Source organism: Argopecten irradians, chromosome 10, assembly GCF_041381155.1.
Source record: "Argopecten irradians isolate NY chromosome 10, Ai_NY, whole genome shotgun sequence".
NCBI lineage: Eukaryota > Metazoa > Mollusca > Bivalvia > Pectinida > Pectinidae > Argopecten > Argopecten irradians.
The window spans coordinates 41,876,711-41,899,386 of NC_091143.1; the positions used below are offsets into that span (position 1 = coordinate 41,876,711).

Here is a 22,676-nt window from a genome sequence, read left to right on the forward strand (position 1 = left end):
TTGAGTAATATTCATAGTCTTTTCTTTTACCTAATTAGATATGATTACTAGTTAATACTGGCTAACCAATGTTTTTAAGATGTATTAATGATAGAGCACACGTAGCCTTTGTAGTAAACTGCTCACCTGGCTGGATATAATGTTATTTTCTATTCTACTTTCACTTTCATTTACGAACTACATCCGACACATTACAACTTCCGGTAAAGTTACCGCGAAAATCAACATTGGAGATCACGGTACAAGAAACACACACACAGATAACTGGGTAATGTAAGTGTTATTTTTCTCCTTTACGTAAAATTACCAGTCCCCCCGAATGCATGATAAATAATGTGTTGATCAACATGCTCTGACTGCATGACTACAAATGGGATGTTTAATTAGATTTAATAATTCGCAGTGCATGCTGTTGCAACTCTCTAACATCTAGTCTGACCACCTTCATCAAGCTGAAGTTTATGTCAATTGGAGTGAGTGTTATATAAAAAAGTTAAAGTTTAATAGGCAGAAAGGATTGCTGATTTGAAGGCTGTAGTTGAAGGGATGAGAGAATTTGTGGTTGTAAGGAATTCCAATCTGTTACAGTTCTAGGAAAAAAATAAATATTTACGTGTTTGTGTTCTACATGAATGAGTCTGATATGTGTACAGATGTGCATGTCTTGTGTTGCGTACTGGAGGGACAATTAAGTAGGTCTTTTCTAATGTTTATTTTATTATGTTATTTTATGAAGCATGGTTAATCGCATGTCTTTCCTACGTTGTTCTAGAGAGCGCCAGTTTAGATGTTGTATCATGTCACCAACACTGGAGGTGTTTCTATGTTTGTTGGTGACAAATCTTGCTGCTCTTCTTTGTACCATTTCAATATTACTGATGTCTGATTTATTATAAGGGTCCCATATTTAGCAGGCATACTCAAGTGATGGTCTAACAGTATGCCTGCTCAGTATGGGACCCTTAACTAACTCAGCAATGTTATGATCATGGGTAGAATTGTAGAACCAGGGCAAGAACTATCCCAGGTTCGATGGGCCGAGACCAGTAAAATATGCTCCCGGGCAAGTGAAAATTGGTGTAAACTTGCCTGGTTTTAATGAACAGTAATTACCCTGTTTTGGGTAAAGTTAGACTGAAATCTAAAATTCGGGCAAGTGGTTCTCAAAATAAGTTTCTTGCCCTGAGAACCCTGTCTATGTGTAATCACTAATGTGGTGGATTGAAAAGTATAGATTACCTTAAGATAAATTAATCAGATTGCAGTTAATTGACTTTAATTTCTCTTTAACTTCTCTTTTTACACAATTCGCTGTATAATTAGCACCCAGGGCTCATTAATATTAGTAACAAAGGGGTGGTGGCTTGCTCATTATTGCACCAAAATGTAAGTTGTTGACGAAAAAAAGTCGGCCATAGCTTAAAATTTTCTGTACTCCTGGTAAACATGCATATGCCTTAATATTGTGAGATGCATTATTATGTTATGATTTACCTGTTAAAGCCTCGCAATTTTATGTAATATGAGATGCATAGCTGATGTGAGAGGCATCATATTTTGTAAAACATTGACTGATGTCCAAGCCCATACTCAGGGCTGCGGAAAAATTTTGAAATGTACTCGTCCGTCGGACAAGTGCTTCATCACAATCTACTCGTCCGAATGACATTTTTACTTGTCCGCAATATTTGTCACATAAATAAGTAGATGTGACTGTATATATTAGCCTACAGCGGTTTTAGATATATCCATTTGATTGTTAGAACTGTATTGATGCCGATTCGGGATAACATGACTAACAGACAGTTTTACAAGAAGACCGACAAAACATTTAATTCCCAAACAATTTTGTATGCAAGTGTTATAAAAAAGATATCTTTTTAAAGGGTCGATATTTTAACTTACTTTCCAATGTAGTAGGTATATATTATTTTTAACTCCATTAGCTTACTGGTAAGATTTTTTTGAGGCGAATGTCGCTAAAAACTGAAGCAAATTTCGCTGTGACATCTTGTTTTTCGATACACCTCTAGACTCTTGATTACAATATCAATAGACCTCGGATTTATTCATGTTGCAATGCTGTACATGCGCATGCGCATTGAAAACGGAAGTCATGAATTCCTAGAATGATGCAGAAAACGAAAGCTTATCATTGCTTCGTCGTATTTTGAAGAAACCGTTACGAATGTCAGATCCTATATAAATTTACCGAGAAACGATATAATTAATAAGGTGTAGGTCATAAAGTCATTGTCAGAATTTTTCACTCGTCCGACGGACAAGCGTGATGTCAACATTCACTCGTCCGATGGCCAAATCCACTCGTCTAGACGAGCGGACGAGTACTTTTCCCCAGCCCTGCATACTTGCACCTGTATGAATTGAAATATTTGGTAGTGACTATCCCCTACAGTGGCAGATGTCCAGCCCCTTCCTGCTCATGTATGAGATATTTGATAATGATTTTCCCCTACAGTGGCAGATGTCCAGCCTGTACTCGCTCCTGTTTGAAATATTTGGTAGTGACTATCCCCTACAGTGGCAGATGTCCAGCACCTACCTGCTCATGTATGAGATATTTGATAGTGATTTTCCCCTACAGTGGCAGATGTCCAGCCTGTACTCGCTCCTGTATGAGTTATTGGGTAGTGACTATCCCCTACAGTGGCAGATGCCCAGCCCCTACCTGCTCCTGTATGAGTTATTGGGTAGTGACTATCCCCTACAGTGGCAGATGCCCAGCCCCTACCTGCTCCTGTATAAGTTATTGGGTAGTGACTATCCCTTACAGTGGCAGATGCCCAGCCCCTACCTGCTCATGTATGAGTTATTGGGCAGTGACTATCCCCTACAGTGGCTGATGTCCAGCCCCTACCTGTTCATGTATGAGATATTTGATAGTGACTATCCCCTACAGTGGCAGATGCCCAGCCCCTACCTGCTCATGTATGAGTTATTGGGTAGTGACTATCCCCTACAGTGACAGATTCCCAGCCCCCTACCTGCTCCTGTATGAGTTATTGGGTAGTGACTATCCCCTACAGTGGCAGATGCCCAGCCCCTACCTGCTCATGTATGAGTTATTGGGTAGTTACTATCCCCTACAGTGGCTGATGTCCAGCCTGTACTCGCTCCTGTATGAAGTATTTGGTAGTGAATATCCCCTACAGTGCCAGATGCCCAGCCCCTACCTGCTCCGGTATGAGTTATTGGGTAGTGACTCTCCCCTACAGTGACAGATTCCCAGCCCCCTACCTGCTCCTGTATGAGTTATTGGGTAGTGACTATCCCCTACAGTGGCAGATGCCCAGCCCCTACCTTCTCCTGTATGAGTTATTGGGTAGTTACTATCCCCTACAGTGTCAGATGCCCAGCCCCTACCTGCTCATGTATAAATATTTGGTTGTGACTATCCCCTACACTAGCACAGTGGCAGATGTCCATCTGCTATCTGCCTCTATGCACATATTTGACTGTTGCTATCCCCTGCAGTGACCATGTCCAGCTTGTGTTTATTGATCTAACCTGGTGAGGTCATCTCCTCTAGAAAGTACAGACATGGTCAGTGTGGTCAGTGTATCCTGGACTGAGGTCAGTCTCACATTGATTTTGTGTGTTTAATTATTTCTGTCATAAGTCAAGTGTACATGTTTGCTGACCAGTAGCTAGGACAGACTGACCTTATTATACTGACCACTCTGACCTAGGCTATACAGGTAAGCTGTTTCACTTCTAATGCAAAGATATGATAATGTGTTTTAGTACATGAATATGTATCCAATGGTCATGTCATACTGTAGATTTTATAACCATAGCTGGTGCATTAACAGCCTTCTGAGGATTAATCAAGATTCTAAATTACAGAATAATGAGTTTTATCCCTTTTCTTCCAAACAGTTCGTCCTTCCTTCCTTCCGTCCGTTGACATCTTTTGTCACCGCTATTTCTCCAAAAAAGGGCTGAAGGGATCTTTCTCAAATTTCTCATATGTAGGCATCCCTAGGACTCTAGTTGTGTAATTGCATTTTGGGACTGATCAGTCAACAAGATGGCTGACCAGCTGCCATCTTGGATTTTGGTAGCTGAAGATTGTTACCGCTATTTCTCAGAAAGTGCTAAAGGGATCTTTTTCAAATTTCATATGTAGGTTCCCCTAGGACCCTAGTTGCTCGTATTGCATTTTGGGACTGATCGGTCAACAAGATTAACGCCTGGCAAGAGTTTGTTACTGCTATTTCTCAGAAAGTACTGAAGAGATCTGTCTCAAATTTTATTTGTAGGTTCCCCCAGGGTCCTAGTTGTGCATATTGCAATTTGAGACTGATTGGTCAACAAGATGGCCGACCGGCCGCCTTCTATGATTTTGATAGTTACCACTATTTCTCTGAAATTGCCGAAAGGATCTCTCTCAAATTTCATAAGTAGGTTCTCCTTGGGGCCTAATTGTACATAGTGTCTCTTGGGACTGATCGGTCAACTAGATGGCCAACCAACCGCCATCTTGGATCTGGGATTTCATCGTTGAAGTTTGTTACCGCTGTTTCTCAGAAAGTGCTGAAGTGAACTGTCTCAAATTTTATATAGTACGTTTGAAAGAGTTTGAAAAGCAGGGAAAATATCCCTCTTTCCATTATCAGAAGTATATCATTCTTTGGTGGGCGCCAAGATCCTTCTGGGATCTCTTGTTTTTTTTTACATAATTTACAAATGGTTGAAATTTGAGAAAATTAAGATAGCAAATATTGATTGATTTAGAGATATTGTCTCCAAATCGATCATCATTTGCAATCTTAATATTCTCAAATTGTAACCATTGGTTATTTTTGAAATCACATGTATGTAAAAAAAATAATTCTGATTTTTCAGATGTCTCTCATTATCTTCATGTTCAAATAAGGATAATTTCACTTTAAATATTCTAAAGAAGTTGATGAAGATTTTGTTGTGTATCTATAGCTATAGATATATAATGATACTGTTTGATTTGGGAATACCTAACACATTGTAATAGAATCTAAGTTTGCAGATACTCTACCGATTCAGGGGTCATTCAGGTCACTTCTAACAGGTAAACATCTGTACGTCATATAGTTGTATTTGCATGTTTACACACAAACCACATCCTCAAGATCCATGGCTGAAGGCCATCTCTGTAGGTAATCTATACGTATGTTTAAAATACTTAATTTTGCCAAAATAAACAACAAATAAATAAACTTCAGTCAAAAATGTCCATGAAGTCCACTCTATATGGACAAGCTTTAATTATTATAGTCTTTTCTTGACAGTCTAGATAAAATTATTGTATGTTGCAAAATAGATTTAAATAAGGATCCAGGAAGTGGTCTTATCAATCAGGTGGTCGCGTTTTACGATATTCTAGTCACTAAGACAGATTTTTCCCTAAAAACTAAATATATCCTAAAATGTCCTTTGAAATATGCTTCCTTTCATGTTAGATTTGATCATGAGTTAATTGAATTAAACTTCTTAATCTGACACCTAAGACAATTGTATAATTGACCAACCTATTGATTTTCAATGTCAGTCAGTTGTTTCATTTGCCTTTGATAGTCAGTTACAAACATTTCCAACTTATTGTTTAACTTCAGAAGCAACCAATACTATGCCTATTATATAGTCAGAAGGTCACAATGTGTACTAATGTGGTCATTAAAGATAAATCAAAACAGATTTTGGTTAAAGTGCATTAAAGTATGGTCTATCGGTATTTAAAGTTTACATTTTCACTGCAACCTCTTTATGACCTTACCAAATGCAGTTTGATGGAACACTTTGTTCAGTGAATGGACTGCCATCGGTTTCAGGGAGATCAGTGAATGGACTGCCATCCGTTTCAGGGAGATCAAGAGAACTTGTTGTTTAATTCCTTCTTCATTTGATTTAATTGAAATAAGATTTTGTTGAAATTGATATTGAATCCATTTCTTTTGATGTCATTATCATTCTGATGTCACAAATATCATTTCAGCAGTCACAGAAGATGGCTGTTCTGTTCTTGACGATAATGAACTGTTTATTCATTATTTATAAGTGCAAAATGTCTGATTCTCCATTTTATTATAATATAAGATTGCTATCAATTGTAAATATAAGCATTGAACTGCTTTTAGTTGGCAATTATGGAAGTATGAATTGCAACTGAACCACGGCAAATTCAACATGAAGCACCAGCATGTTTCATTAAATTTGCCCTTGTCCACTTGGCATTCATACTCCCATATATTTGTCAACTGAATGCAGTTGGGTAACATATTGCAGTCTGTGACATTAAGCAATAGTCCAATGCCCATGACTAGTAATTGTACGGCCTGACTAGTGCCAAATGTAATGAACTAGTCCAATTGGACTCATGGCTCCTCATCCGATTAAAATTGGTAAATACTATAATTACAAGAGCAGTGGTCGATTACATTTTTAGCTCACCTGGCCCCAAGGGCTAGTGAGCTTATGTCATGGTGCGGCGTCCGTAGTCCGTCCGTCCGTCAACATTTACAGCGCCGTTACAATAAGCGTACGTGTGACGGCCAGTCTAGTAGGTGGTTCGCTTGATTGGTAGCTAGTCAGGTTGCATGGTAGCTAGTCAGTTTGCCAACGACATACAATAAGCTGTGTAAGCATGGCTCTCATTGGCTTTTGCTACAATGTAGGGGCGGAGCTAAAACAGTTGGAAATGTCTGTCGTCGATTACTACATAAAATGATCGGCATCGTAAGCTTCATAATGTAAAAAGGTTACACAAATACATTTAATTACCTCATGTATAGACTCTAAATCAGCGCTAATCAGTAAAGTACGTATGGAAAGAGCTACTGTTACTGGAGAAATCACCTGCTTCTGACTAATTATAACTTCATCGCAAGGTGTGTGAAACCAAATCGGGTACAATGTACAATCGACCATCGTGTCTTGTCAAAATATCTTCCGATAAAACACGGCTTTGACACATACCTGGATGTTAGTAGGGGATGCTATTCCAGCTGTTTTTAACTTTGTCACCAGTATTTAATCAGAGAGATGCATTTGAATCTAGTGTTGACAATTTCTCGTCTAAAATCAACCTACATTTTGTAAACTACTGCCGCGCATGCGCAAACGTTCGAGAACATTACCTCGAATATGGATCAAATTAAATCATAAATATTTAGGCAATGCATTCAAACTCAAAGTCTACAACTAGAATAACATCCCCTACTACATGTAACATCCAAGTATGTATCAAAACCGTGTATGATCGGAATATATTCTGATATGACATAATCTATTGTCAGCCGTACCTGATTTGTTTTTCCACACCAAACGGACCTTGTAGCGGAAAAGTCAGTCAGAAGGTACAACAGTAGCTAACGTTAGATTCGGCTGTGACATTACATGTAACATTAGAATGGTTACAATTGTTCTTAACCCAACACATTAATAAACACGATGAAAAGTTTGATCCATTGGAATGTTGGTAGATACAATAACGTTACGGTACAGTACGTATGACTTCTCCCCAAAGTCGAGAGAAATGGCCAATAATTTATGATCAAAACATCCTCAAAACATTCGCGTAATAAGTGAAACAAAACAATAAAGAATTTTAAAAAGTGATTGAATGTATACATTGTAAAAAATTAAATAGTACATAACGTGATCAAACACATTGTACAACAGAGTCGGGTATGAACATCAAAGATCCGCTGGCTTCGCCTACTTCTCAGATGTTGTCGGCGATTTTGTCAGTCAGGGGGCGATCAGTCGGGCTGCCGATGCTTCAGCCAATCAGTGCCTTCTTTACATGCCACCTAAAATCTAATCTAGTGCATCAGTAACCAGCCTACTAGATCAGCTACCAGCCAACGTGTCTACCGAGTGAATGAATGTAAACAGGAACACTTGTTGTAACGGCGCTGTAAATCGCTACTTGTCTTGTCATAGAGTTCTACATGGAATGTAACCAAATTTGGCAAGGAACATCCTTGGGGGAAGGGGAACAGAGTTTGTATAAAATTTGGCTCCGACGTGTCTGGCATAAGCAATGTTAGGTAGAAAATATATAGGAAAAGTATTCAGTTTGCAGATATACCAGGAAGAAAATATTCAATCATTTTCTCGTAAACTTGAGCATTTAATTTGTGAATTTATAATTAATTGCGTAGCAGAAGCCGCATGCATATGTGACGTGGACAAGGCCCCCAAACAGTACCGTTTGCGATCGCGGCCTAGAATGTAGAAATCGACGTGACCCTCTAACTGAGATAGAAACTTTATTTAAACCACAAAAAATCTAGTTAGATCTATGTTATATTCCTTAACAAATGTAACTTTATTTTATTTATTCTTTTAGTTAAAGAAAGTCCGGTTGCATTTACGAAACTGCTGTTGAAAATATTTGTTTCCATTCAGTTCGTAAAATTAGGTCACAATATCGCATTGTGGCAGTCTGATTGTCCAAAACCCGATTGCATTGTCTGCTTCTTAAATAAGATAATTACGTTACTAGTTTTAACCTGATGAAAAGCTATGTAACAATTGTTAAATTACCCAATTCAACAAGTGGATTGTTTTGGCTGGAGCTGAATATGTAATCACACCCACTTGCTGATGACCAAGCGGCTGGCTTTTGATGCCTGCTGTGACACCTCGTAACTGGCCTGTCCAAGCCAGCGTGAGGCACATGTTTACAGGTAATTTAACACCTTGATCGACTGACTAAAGCCGAATTAAACTGATATCTGTATCTAGATTGGATTTAACAAACATTGGCAATTCCTTCAAAGTGTTTCCTTCAGGAACATTGAATTTAAATATACATTGTCAGGGCCTAAGATTAAATATTTGGCCTTGCTGTTTTGTGTACGATATATCGGCATAAATAATTTTATTTATGACTTAAAATATTCATGTTCATTCCTTATCTGTCGTATGGTCATTAGGATGATCATTTATACAATCTTTAACCCAAAAATTTTTGTTGCAATATGCAAAATATATCACCATTTTTGGGGACCCATTGCGCCGATTTGCCAACAAAAATCTTACTTTTACGTTCATAATTTGACGTGTTCGAACTATCCGAAATAGGATTGATTATAAAAAGTCAGTGTTCGAACTATCACTAGCTAAAAAATACTGTTTTTCCAGAAAAAATTGCGTGTTCAAACTATCCGGCGCTTCGAATTAACCAGAGGTTTACCGTACTTGGCATTACAAAAACCAGGTGAGAGATACAGGCCCTCTGGGCCTCTTGTTCAACATATTTTGAGTGCATCCTGTATCCGATTAATTGAATTTTGATGCATCATTTTGTGAGAACTCGCATTCAACAATGCATCCAGATTGTAATTTCGGTTAAAAAAAAAACTGATCATGACTGAAGTGCTGAAGCAAAATGGCTGTATATTTAAGTTGGGCTAGTGGTTACATAGTCTGACGTGTAAAATAACTAGTCCAAATGACAAGCATAGAAAAAAATTAACATCACAGACTGATATTCTGTGGTGCATTTTGGATTTGGAACGGGGTCTTATATCGGCCCCAAAATGCACCACAGAATACTGAGAATAGGCCCTTAATGGCGGCGGGGGGCATGTATGTCTGGCTCACATTTCTGGTTGAATGATACTATGCTGTAGGAAAAGATGTTTTTTAATTCATTAGCAGTGGCCTGGGTATATCTTCAAAAGGCACAGAGTGACGTGAGGACTAGGAAGGAATTAACCGACTTCAAGGATTACTTTTCTACTTAGGAACATTATAAATTACAACTAAAACTTGACTGCGAGGCATTTTTCTCTGATCTGGGATGGGCTTTTTAACTACATTTTTAGGTCACCTGAGAAGATGGCTCAATTAAGTGACTTTTTTTAATCCTCTTCTGATCGCTTTATTTCTCAGTGCTAGTTAAAAGGCTTTAAATAAAATATTATTTGTTTCCTTTTCCGATCTACCCATTTAAAACACCCTCTACCCAAAATATTTATTGGCATTTTCCATACCAAAAATATTTTATCATTTCTGATATTTGATTTTTTGTTCATTTTCAAAATACTTTAGATTGTTGATTATTTTATAGTTATAATGGTATTCTCTGGTTTGTTTCTGTTCTTATTTTACATTTTATACGTTTTATGACTTTAGTTTGGGAAAAACTAATAATTATGGGTATTTGTTATCTACCAAAAAATTTTTTTTTACAAACCTACCTATATCTCCTACTCAACAAGGTCTGGTATGGGTTGGTAAAGGGGAAACGAACAATTTATTAGTGTTGGCCTTGAAACAGTGGTTATATAAATTTTGAACAACTTTGGTTACATAAAATTGATAACTTGAAACTGAACAATTTAGTAGTGTTGGCCTTAAAACAGTGGTTATATAAATTTGTAACAACTTTGGTTATATAAAATTGAAAACAAACTGAAAATTGGTTGCCAAGAATACACAGGATATAGTAGGCAATTGACAATCATCCTTATTGTTTAATGTAAACTACAGATGTCTGCGAAAATGATAACTGTGATATTATATGAAAATAATCTTAGATTCACCCGCTGGTTCACTAAAATGATAACTGATATTATATAAAAATAATGTTAGATTCAACCGCTGGTTCAGTAAAATGATGCTGTTTCAGTAAAATGATAACTGTGATATTATATAAAAATAATTTTAGATTCACCCGCTGGTTCAGCAAAATGATAACTGTGATATAATATAAAAATAACTTTAGATTCACCCGCTGGTTCAGTAAAATGATAACTGTGATATATATTTTTAAAAATAATTTTAGATTCACCAGCTGGTTCAGTAAAATGATAACTGTGATATTATATACCCGGTAATTTTAGATTCACCAGCTGGTTCAGTAAAATGATAACTGTGATATTATATAATTTTATATTTACCAGCTGGTTCAGTTTATTCACATCTTTATCATTCCTACATAATATTCTCTCCCACCTAAATTCATTAATTCCACTGCTATAAAATTATGCATTATTTTAATCCCCTACCTAATTTGAAAATTGAATCTGCTTTACATAGAAATTATAAATCCATTTTCTTGAAAAAAACTCAGATACATATTTATCACAGATGAAATTTCTGTATTGAGTTAAAATCAATTGAGTTATTAGCAAAAAAAAACAAAAAAAAAAACCTGCTTACATATGCACTATTTTGATGCATATTGAATTTGAACCAAAATAAAAATTTCAGTATTTTACACAACCAGACATGTTTAATTGACCGATTGTCACTTGTAATATAGCCACGCCTCGTGCTTGTAAACGCACGTGTATACCTATTCCATGTCAGAGCAAGCATCGTAGCATACAGGTTTAATTGACAGCTGGTGATCTGTCAATTTGTACCAAAACAAAAAGTTCAGTATTTTCCACAATCAGACTTGTTGAATTTGTACCAAAACAAAATTTTAGCCAATGTTTTGTCTGTCCTATAGTGGTCAGCTACTATACAGTTAAATACCAGACAGGTCATATATTACAAGGTATTCACTGTCTGGCTAGGGACTATAAATATTGGCTGGATAAAGTGACCAGGAAAGTGTTGGTGTACACCTTAGTACATTGTCCATCAACACTCACACACAGGCTGTGATATCAATATCAGTCTAGCCCAGAGTTGGAGGGCTAGTGGCATGGTAGAATGTCAGACACCTTAACCACTAAGCCACCATGATCCAGAGGTGGAAGGCTAGTGGTAGAATTCCAAACACCTTAACCACTAAGCCACCAGAGCCCAGAGTTTGAGGGCTAGTGGCATGGTAGAATGTCAGACACCTTAACCACTAAGCCACCATGATCCAGAGGTGGAAGGCTAGTGGTAGAATTCCAAACACCTTATCCACTAAGCCACCAGAGCCCTGAGGTAGAGGGCTAGTGGTAGAATGTCAGACACCTTAACCAGTAAGCCACCATGATCCAGAGGTGGAGGGCTAATGGTAGAATGCCAGACACCTTAACCACTAAGCCACCAGAGCCCAGAGGTGGAGGGCTAGTGGTAGAATGTCAGCCACCTTAACCACTAAGCCACCATGATCCAGAGGTGGAAGGTTAGTGGTAGAATTCCAAACACCTTAACCACTAACCCACCATGATCCAGAGGTGGAGGGCTAGTAGTAGAATGTCAGGCACCTTAACCACTCAGACACCAGAGTCCAGAGGTGGAGGGCTAGTGGTAGAATGCCAGACACCTTAACCACTAAGCCACCAGAGCCCAGAGGTGGAGGGCTAGTGGTAGAATGTCAGAAACCTTAACCACTCAGACTCCAGAGTCCAGAGGTGGAGGGCTAGTGGTAGAATGCCAGACACCTTAACCACTAAGCCACCATGATCCAGAGGTGGAGGGCTAGTGGTAGAATGCCAGACACAATATAAAACATTTTTGGGAAAGAAGCAATATCTTATGAAAAAAAATACAATTTAATATTTAATATTACCTAATGGTTATTGGTATGTACCTTATTAATTGATTGTAATTTTGCTTTCGTGAAAGCTTACAGGCAGCTTTCATTATGATGTCTTGGTCCAGTAATAATACTTCAGTTGTTTGCAAAAAAAATTGTATAAATATTTAATTACATTCATTAAAAAGATTTTGATAAATTATCATAATAAACTATTGGTACAAGTGATTTTGGTTTCATGATTGGTGCAATTAACAAACATGTTTATTTAACTCATTCATCCCTAAGGACACATTTTCGGCTCTTCTCAATCAAAGAAGAGACCAGTCCATTATGAAATTTCAGGGGTGAATAAGTTAAGTATATATTTTGGAATTAGAGGTATACCAGAGTACCTAACCAAAAACCGCCCACCTACATCCAGTACTTGAAACATGTCAAATTTGACCTCAAACTGATGGCAATTTAAACAGAGCCCAATTATAATTTTGTTTGTGTTGGTGTTGATGGAATGTAACATTACAAGTGTATGAGTTATTAATGATAGGTAGCTCTCTCTAAAGACCTCTATTATAATTAACCTAGTATCCCGATTTAGATTTCACTCAAGCCCCTGGTAGTAGTGTTGTGATCCCCACATCAATTAAGCCTGATATCTGTGTGTACATTATAAGGTAAACAGGAAGCTTTACCAGCCTGCTACTAAACAGTCCCAGTTTGTGAACAAGTAGATAGTGAAATAGATAAACTCACAATGCTTTAGGTTTACACTGACCAGTGGTCAAGATGACCTACCACTATGTTCTAATACACATGGACACATTAGGTAGATGTGAATTTTAGATCTGTAGAGGAAATCATGTAGCTATGTTCTAAATATAACTACAGTCATCACGAAATTTCCGACGGACATGTCCAGCAAAATTTGACTCCGACGGACCGCTTATTTTTAAATCCGGTCCAAACCGACCGTCTGGCAATTATTGAGTACCGGAAGTCGGTAAAAATGGCATCTCTGAAGTATTCCGCAAGTACCGAACCTGGCAAAAACGTAAACTGCATAAGATAATCATGAAAATAGCTGACTGGATACTAATAGCAGGAAGTTATACATCTTTACTTGAAAAATTCACAATAATGTTTGGTCTGGCAAAATCTTGTTTGGTCCGGATTACTCACAGTCCTTGCCGGTCCAAATGTCAGACCATTTTTTCAACTTCAAGACAAGAAATTAAGTTAACTAATAGTTATATAGTAATATCCATTTATTGGCTCACCTTGTCTGAAGGTCAAGTGAGCTTATGTGGTCACTGGTGGTGCAGTGTCTGCCATGTGTCTTTCTAGTGGTCAACATCTCTCTTTAAACAATTGCAACTTCTTCTCAAAGACCAAGAAACCCAGAGACATATGCTAGGATCAAAAGCTCCAAGTTTGTTCATATGAATGACCTTCACCTTTATTCAAGATCAATTGAGGCCTACAGATACTTCTTCTCAAAGACCAAGAAACCCAGAGACATATGCTAGGATCAAAAGCTCCAAGTTTGTTCATATGAATGACCTTCACCTTTATTCAAGATCAATGGAGGCCTACAGATCTGGAGACTTTTAATTTGCCTGCATCAAGTAATTAGCATTCATTAGCCTGTAAGTTGTAACTGCCAATTGAAAGCAGAATTTAAGTGTCCCACACGACCAATACTCAGAAACATTAAGAATATATCCGGTTGTGTAAGATATATTCACTGATTAGAACCTTGAAAGTGACCAGTGTATTGATATATGGGTCATCTGCTGGTCAGTCTGGCCAAAGGCCTTTGTTGTGGTCAGAAGAGTTATATCGTCCCAGACTTGGCTTAACCTCAAAATAGTTAGAATGTACTAAACTAATACTAAACAGTGTTAAGGTGAGATTTATAGGTAACACTAGGAATTCTTTAAAGCCACAGTGAAGATTTAAAAATTAGTTGATGAATGCCAAACATATTAAGACATAGTTTAACATGTTTTATTCCATTTTTAACTCACCTGGCCCAAAGGGCCGGTGAGCTTATGTCATGGTGCGGCGTCCGTCGTCCGTCTGTCCGTCAACATTTCCTTTAAATCGCTACTAGTCATAGAGTTCTGCATGGATTGTAACCAAATTTGGCCACAAACATCCTTGGGGGAAGGGGAACAGAACTTGTATAAATTTTGGCTCTGAGCCCCCGGGGGCAGGAGTGGCGGGGCCCAATAGGGGAAATAAAGGTAAATCCTATAAATCGCTACTTGTCCTAGAGTTCTGCATGGATTGTGACCAAATTTGGCCACAAACATCCTTGGGGGAAGGGGAACAGAACTTGTATAAATTTTGGCTCTGAGCCCCCAGGGGCAGGAGTGGCGGGGCCAAATAGGGGAATTTGAGGTAAATCCTATAAATCCCCGCATGTCCTAGAGTTCTGCATGGATTGTGACCAAATTCGGTCACAAACATCCTTAGGAGAAGGGGAACAGAACTTGTATAAATTTTGGCTCAGACCTCCTGGGAGCAGGAAGGGTGGGGCCCAATAGGGGAATTAGAGGTAAATATTCAAATTCCTTCAGAAAAGAAACAATGAACCTGTATCCAAAACATTTCTTGGCATTCACTGGTAAGCCCAAAATAGGTAAAATAACCGAAATTTGACGATATTTGGACTTTCCATGCAAACATTAGTGGATGATTAAATTGACTGCCATTGGCGACTCGATCATCACAAACATAATAAAATACAAGAAATGGCTTCTAGATAGTAGCCCAGAAATGCCCACAGTTAGTATATTGGGATGTTGACCGACCAGTTAGCCGACCGGAAAATTTGCTGTGCCAGCGAGGCATGGTCTCACAGCGGGAGTCTTCACACCTCCCGGTGAAGAATATAGCCTCCGGGCAAGGCTTGAGAAAAATAGGGAATTTAACTGGTAAATTGGGAATTTAACTGGACATTGGTAATTTAACTCTACAACTGGGAAAATAACTGTACAACTGGGAAAATAACCGAAAATTGGTAATTTTTACATATTTCCCAGTTAAATTACCAAATTTCGGTTATTTTACCTATTTTGGGCTTACCAGTGATTACAAACCAGGTGAGCGATACAGGCCCTCTGGGCCTCTTGTTATCCCCTGCGAAACGCGTTTGCGGGGGATATTGATTTGGGCTCTGTCTGTCCGTGCGTCCGTCCGTGCGTCCGTCCGTCCGTCCGTCCGAGTATTGTTTCCGGGCTATAACTCCTAAACCGTTCAACTTGGCTACACGAAACTTTCTGTACATGTTAGGCTAGTGCTCTAGTTGTGCCTTTTGCTAATGGGAACCTTTCATTTTCGATACTTTTTCTGTTACCATGGAAACTTATTCAAAAATACCATATTATTAAAGTTTCTTTTCTATTCCGGGCTATAACTCGAAAACCGTTCAACTTGGCTACACGAAACTTTCTGTACATGTTAGGCTAGTGCTCTAGTTGTGCCTTTTGCTAATGGGAACCTTTCATTTTCGATACTTTTTCTGTTACCATGGAAACTTATTCAAAAATACCATATTATTAAAGTTTCCTTTCTATTCCGGGCTATAACTCGAAAACCGTTCAACTTGGCTACACGAAACTTTCTGTACATGTTAGGCTAGTGCTCTAGTTGTGCCTTTTTCTAATGGGAACCTTCCATTTTCAATACTTTTTCTGTTACCATGGAAACTTATTAAAAAATACCATATTATTAAAGTTTCCTTTCTATTCCGGGCTATAACTCGAAAACCGTTCAACTTGGCTACACGAAACTTTCTGTACATGTTAGGCTAGTGCTCTAGTTGTGCCTTTTGCTAATGGGAACCTTTCATTTTTGATACTTAAATAGTTAATGTCATGTTACTGGAGAGCGGATATATTGTTGTATGAATTTATTCAAGGACAATACTAAGCTCTGTTCAAATAGTTAAACCTACATGGATGACAATATCAAGATTTAAACTCTTAGTTACAATGAGCTTCATTTATTTTATGTTTGAGCTTTCATACACAACTGGGCGCGGGGGATAATGCCAAGCTTTGCGGCTCCTTGTTTTAAATTGTACGAAGTCTTGTCCATTATGATTATTAGATATTTAATTATATATTAGCTTATTTCCTATTAAAACAAACTAAATTGAGTTTTAAATTAAACTATATAATATGCTATTTGATTAAAAATTAACTACAATAAAACTTCTGCATTTTTGCAAGTAGCAACGGTAACCTTGGTAATAACACAACATCGTGATGTCATCGTGTTATGCTTTTCTTCACATCCTTTCCTCGGCTGATTAGAGTTTCCGCAACTCTCAGTTGACCAACAAGTCAGGGCTGCCTTTTAGACATTAGTACCTTTGCCCTGACTTATCACATACTTATGAGGACACAGGATTAGCACGTTTAAGTAGAAGAACTGGAATTGTGTATTTTCTGGTAAATAATGAAGTGCATACATCTTGGACTCGGGACTAACTATCAACTCTTTCATTCCTTACCAATATTTTACCACTTTAACTTCCACCTAAAGCAGTGAAGTTGAGTTATATATTCATATAATTTTAGATAACTGAACATCACCATGGAGACGGTTGACCTAAACATGGAGGACATCTTTGACGAACAAGAGGATTTTCCCACAGTGGGTGCTTTACCAGACCTTCCTGAAGAAGATGGCAGTATTGCTCACCATGACGACGAGAATGGGGATGATGCAGGTAAATATATAATAACAGTTACTCATATATAAATAAAAAAATACAGGGCCAGGGTTTAATGAAATTTTTATCAATATTTTACACAGGTAGTTTTAAGTCAACTGGAGGACTTTTGCATTATTTAGCATTGTGTCTGTTTACAAGTATTCCTAAATAGAAGACAATGTTTTATTATATATTTATAATTATTTTAATTTATTTTAAATGATTTCCAACAAAATAACTCTTCTTATATGTCAAGGGTTATAACTCTCCTCCCATTGGTCCGGACTACTCCTCCAAAACTACTAGATCAATTTCAATGAAATTTGACTCTCATGTGTAGATGTGCATGCATGTTTTTATTTATCAAAAGGTGTCTGGACAATTCATAAACTTCCTGTGACTGTGATCTGGATTTGTGATTTTATTTGTTTTATATCCCGAGGAAGGAGTGTGTGTTAGTCAGCCATTGGCTTACAGTTCAGTCTGTTCTAGTTTACTTTGCAAATGATGTTTTACAATGTTTGCTTTTTTCTTTGTAGAAAATAGTGAAGTTCTTTCAAAGCTGAAAGACTTATCAAAAGGGGCTGCTAAAAAAGTGGTTCGGAAGCCGATGCCCAAACTGGATGCTACAAGGTAAGAATACAGGTGGTCGTCTCTATCTACTCCATCTGTGTATCTGTCATATGGGCTCCATCATCAAATGCTGTGTACACAGTAAAATCTACTCCTAAACTACTGGGCTGAGTTTCATTAACATTCCCCAACTTTAAGGAATTCTTTAACTTAAAATTCTCTGTTTGAAAGTATTAAAGAAGTTAAAATTATCTGTGCCGTATTTTTCATACTCATAAATCAATAAAGCTTTCAGTATGTTATTCGATCATCACCAAAAGTTACTAAAATCTTGAAAATCAAAGTACTTTCAATGCATTTTATTTAATTTTACAAAGACAGTAATTGTAAAATGATTTCTGCAAGAAAGTTCCATCTAAACATACATAAGGCATAAAAAACAACAATTTTACTGTACATAGTTTCTGTGTTGTAACTCACATTTAGAAGGCATCTGAGGCCATTTGAATGATTTTCACGGCTAAAGTTTTCAATTGATTTATGTAGAAAAATTAACATGCCAGAATTTTCGCCCAGTAAGGCACATATAATTTAAGGGAAAACTGATAAGTTAAGGAACTTTTCTTTAGTGCTTTGCTATTGCAAATTTTAAGTTAAGGAATTCCATAAAGTTCGTGAAACTGGGCCTTGATTACTCTATTGCTGAAGGTAGTGTGTATTGTGTAATGCGAGTTCATAGCTATATATTCCGTAAATATGCATAATACAAAGCTGTATGATTTTGCAGGCTGGAAGGTACTAAGAGTGAGATCATGTTTTTGTGAGCCTGGACCTGATTACTCTATTGCTGAAGGTTAGTGTATTGTGTAATGCGAGTTCATAGCTATATATTCCGTAAATATGCATAATACAAAGCTGTATGATTTTGCAGGCTGGAAGGTACTAAGAGTGAGATCATGTTTTTGTGAGCGTATTTTCATTTTTTTCCTAGATTAGATGAATGACATGATTCTTACACACAAGAAGTAATGACATTGCAATCAATAAATACCCACCTACCCATTATCCCAGCAACCAAGGGCAAGATAATCTGTAATATGCATTTACATTAATGGGGAATTGTCAAATGACAAACAAGCATTATACAAGCCTATAGGTTACTGTAAATAACTTAGCCTATACATTTAATAGGTTACTGTAAACATATCCTAGTCCTATAGTTGTTTACTGAGAACATTATACATTTAGACCTATAGGTTATTGAAAACATATACATTACATATAGTTACTGAACATTATACATTATCCTATAGGTTATTTGTAAGCATGCTAAACCATTTGCGAAATTATAAGGTTAATTGTAAACATTATCCACATGCAAGTATTAAGGTTATCCTTGTAAACAGTGATAAACTTTAGCTAAATTTACTTGTAACATAATCGAATTATTGCCTAATAGGTATTGTAAACACAAAACATTATCCACTACAAGGTTATGTAAAATTATACATTAGCCTATAGGTTACTGTGAAACATTATACATTAGCCTATAGGTTACTGTGAAACATATACAGGTTAACCTCAGGTTTACATAAACATTATGTTTAGCCATAGGTTACTGTAAACATTATACATTAGCCTATAGGTTTATTGTAAACATTATACATTAGCCTATAGGTTACTGTACAACATTAGCTATAGGTTTATACATTAGCCTATAGGTTATTGTAAACATTATACATTAGCCTATAGGTTACTGTAAACATTATACATTAGCCTATAGGTTACTGTAAACATTATACATTAGCCTATAGGTTATTGTAAACATTATACATTAGCCTATAGGTTACTGTAAACATTATACATTAGCCTATAGGTTATTGTAAACATTATACATTAGCCTATAGGTTATTGTAAACATTATACATTAGCCTATAGGTTATTGTAAAACATTATACATTAGCCTATAGGTTATTGTATACATTATACATTAGCCTATAGGTTATGTAAACATTAAACATTAGCCTATAGGTTACTGTGAACATTATACATTAGCCTATAGGTTACTGTGAACATTATACATTAGGTTACTGTAAACATTATACATTAGCCTATAGGTTACTGTAAACATTAACATTAGCCATAGGTTATTGTAAACATTATACATTAGCCTATAGGTTACTGTAAACATTATACATTAGCCTATAGGTTACTGTAAACATTATACATTAGCCTATAGGTTACTGTAAACATTATACATTAGCCTATAGGTTATTGTAAACATTATACATTAGCCTATAGGTTATTGTAAACATTATACATTAGCCTATAGGTTATTGTAAACATTATACATTAGCCTATAGGTTATTGTAAACATTATACATTAGCCTATAGGTTACTGTAAACATTATACATTAGGTTATTGTAAACATTATACATTAGCCTATAGGTTACTGTGAACATTATACATTAGCCTATAGGTTATTGTAAACATTATACATTAGCCTATAGGTTATTGTAAACATTATACATTAGCCTATAGGTTATTGTAAACATTATACATTAGCCTATAGGTTACTGTAAACATTATACATTAGCCTATAGGTTATTGTGAACATTATACATTAGCCTATAGGTTACTGTGAACATTATACATTAGCCTATAGGTTATTGTAAACATTAAACATTAGCCTATAGGTTACTGTGAACATTATACATTAGGCTATAGGTTATTGTAAACATTATACATTAGCCTATAGGTTACTGTAAACATTATACATTAGCCTATAGGTTACTGTAAACATTATACATTAGCCTATAGGTTACTGTGAACATTATACATTAGCCTATAGGTTACTGTAACATTATACATTAGGTTATTGTAAACATTACATTAGCCTATAGGTTATTGTAAACATTATACATTAGCCTATAGGTTATTGTAAACATTATACATTAGCCTATAGGTTACTGTAAACATTATACATTAGCCTATAGGTTACTGTAAACATTATACATTAGCCTATAGGTTATTGTAAACATTATACATTAGCCTATAGGTTATTGTAAGGTAACATTATACATTAGCCTATAGGTTATTGTGAACATTATACATTAGCCTATAGGTTACTGTGAACATTATACATTAGCCTATAGGTTACTGTAAACATTATACATTAGCCTATAGGTTATTGTAAACATTATACATTAGCCTATAGGTTATTGTAAACATTATACATTAGCCTATAGGTTATTGTAAACATTATACATTAGCCTATAGGTTATTGTAAAACATTATACATTAGCCTATAGGTTATTGTAAACATTATACATTAGCCTATAGGTTATTGTAAACATTATACATTAGCCTATAGGTTATTGTAAACATTATACATTAGCCTATAGGTTATTGTAAACATTATACATTAGCCTATAGGTTATTGTAAACATTATACATTAGCCTATAGGTTATTGTAAACATTATACATTAGCCTATAGGTTATTGTAAACATTATACATTAGCCTATAGGTTATTGTAAACATTATACATTAGCCTATAGGTTATTGTAAACATTATACATTAGCCTATAGGTTATTGTAAACATTATACATTAGCCTATAGGTTATTGTAAACATTATACATTAGCCTATAGGTTACTGTAAACATTATACATTAGCCTATAGGTTATTGTAAACATTAAACATTAGCCTATAGGTTATTGTAAACATTATACATTAGCCTATAGGTTATTGTAAACATTATACATTAGCCTATAGGTTATTGTAAACATTATACATTAGCCTATAGGTTATTGTAAACATTAAACATTAGCCTATAGGTTATGTAAACATTATACATTAGCCTATAGGTTATTGTAAACATTATACATTAGCCTATAGGTTATTGTAAACATTATACATTAGCCTATAGGTTACTGTAAACATTATACATTAGCCTATAGGTTATTGTAAACATTATACATTAGCCTATAGGTTATTGTAAACATTATACATTAGCCTATAGGTTATTGTAAACATTATACATTAGCCTATAGGTTATTAACATTAACATTGCCTAAGGTTTATGTAAACATTATACATTAGCCTATAGGTTATATGTAGCAAAGGTTATTATACATTAGCCTATAGGTTATTGTAAACATTATAACATTAGCCTATAGGTTATTGTAAACATTATACATTAGCCTATACTGGTTATTGTAAACATTATACATTAGCCTATAGGTTATTGTAAAACATTATACATTAGCCTATAGGTTACTGTAAACATTATACATTAGCCTATAGGTTATTGTAAACATTATACATTAGCCTATAGGTTATTGTAAACATTAAACATTAGCCTATAGGTTACTGTAAACATTATACATTAGCCTATAGGTTACTGTAAACATTACACATTAGCCTATAGGTTATTGTAAACATTATACATTAGCCTATAGGTTATTGTGAACATTATACATTAGCCTATAGGTTATTGTGAACATTATACATTAGCCTATAGGTTATTGTAAACATTAATACATTAGCCTATAGGTTATTGTAAACATTATACATTAGCCTATAGGTTACTGTAAACATTATACATTAGCCTATAGGTTATTGTAAACATTATACATTAGCCTATAGGTTACTGTAAACATTATACATTAGCCTATAGGTTATTGTAAACATTATACATTAGCCTATAGGTTACTGTAACATTATACATTAGCCTATAGGTTACTGTAAACATTATACATTAGCCTATAGGTTACTGTAAACATTATACATTAGCCTATAGGTTACTGTAAACATTATACATTAGCCTATAGGTTACTGTAAACATTATACATTAGCCTATAGGTTACTGTAAACATTATACATTAGCCTATAGGTTATTGTAAACATTATACATTAGCCTATAGGTTATTGTGAACA

General features: G+C 35.8%; 1 protein-coding gene across 4 annotated transcripts in view; it reads left to right on the top strand.

Annotated features, from left to right (window-relative positions):
* The first annotated feature begins 111 nt into the window (after nt 1-111).
* LOC138333944 (TIMELESS-interacting protein-like) overlaps nt 112-22,676 on the top strand; it is a 44,190-nt gene continuing 21,625 nt past the window's right edge. The window contains exons 1-3 of one of the 4 annotated variants that reach the window (XM_069282640.1): nt 112-273; nt 17,026-17,177; nt 17,702-17,795. In XM_069282640.1, the coding sequence (XP_069138741.1) occupies nt 17,042-17,177; nt 17,702-17,795 (230 nt within the window). In that variant the 5' untranslated portion in view covers nt 112-273; nt 17,026-17,041. Of the gene's footprint in view, nt 274-3,583; nt 3,720-13,231; nt 14,083-17,025; nt 17,178-17,701; nt 17,796-22,676 lie in introns of those variants that run through there. The other 3 variants (XM_069282643.1, XM_069282641.1, XM_069282642.1) reach the window with 3 other exon arrangements.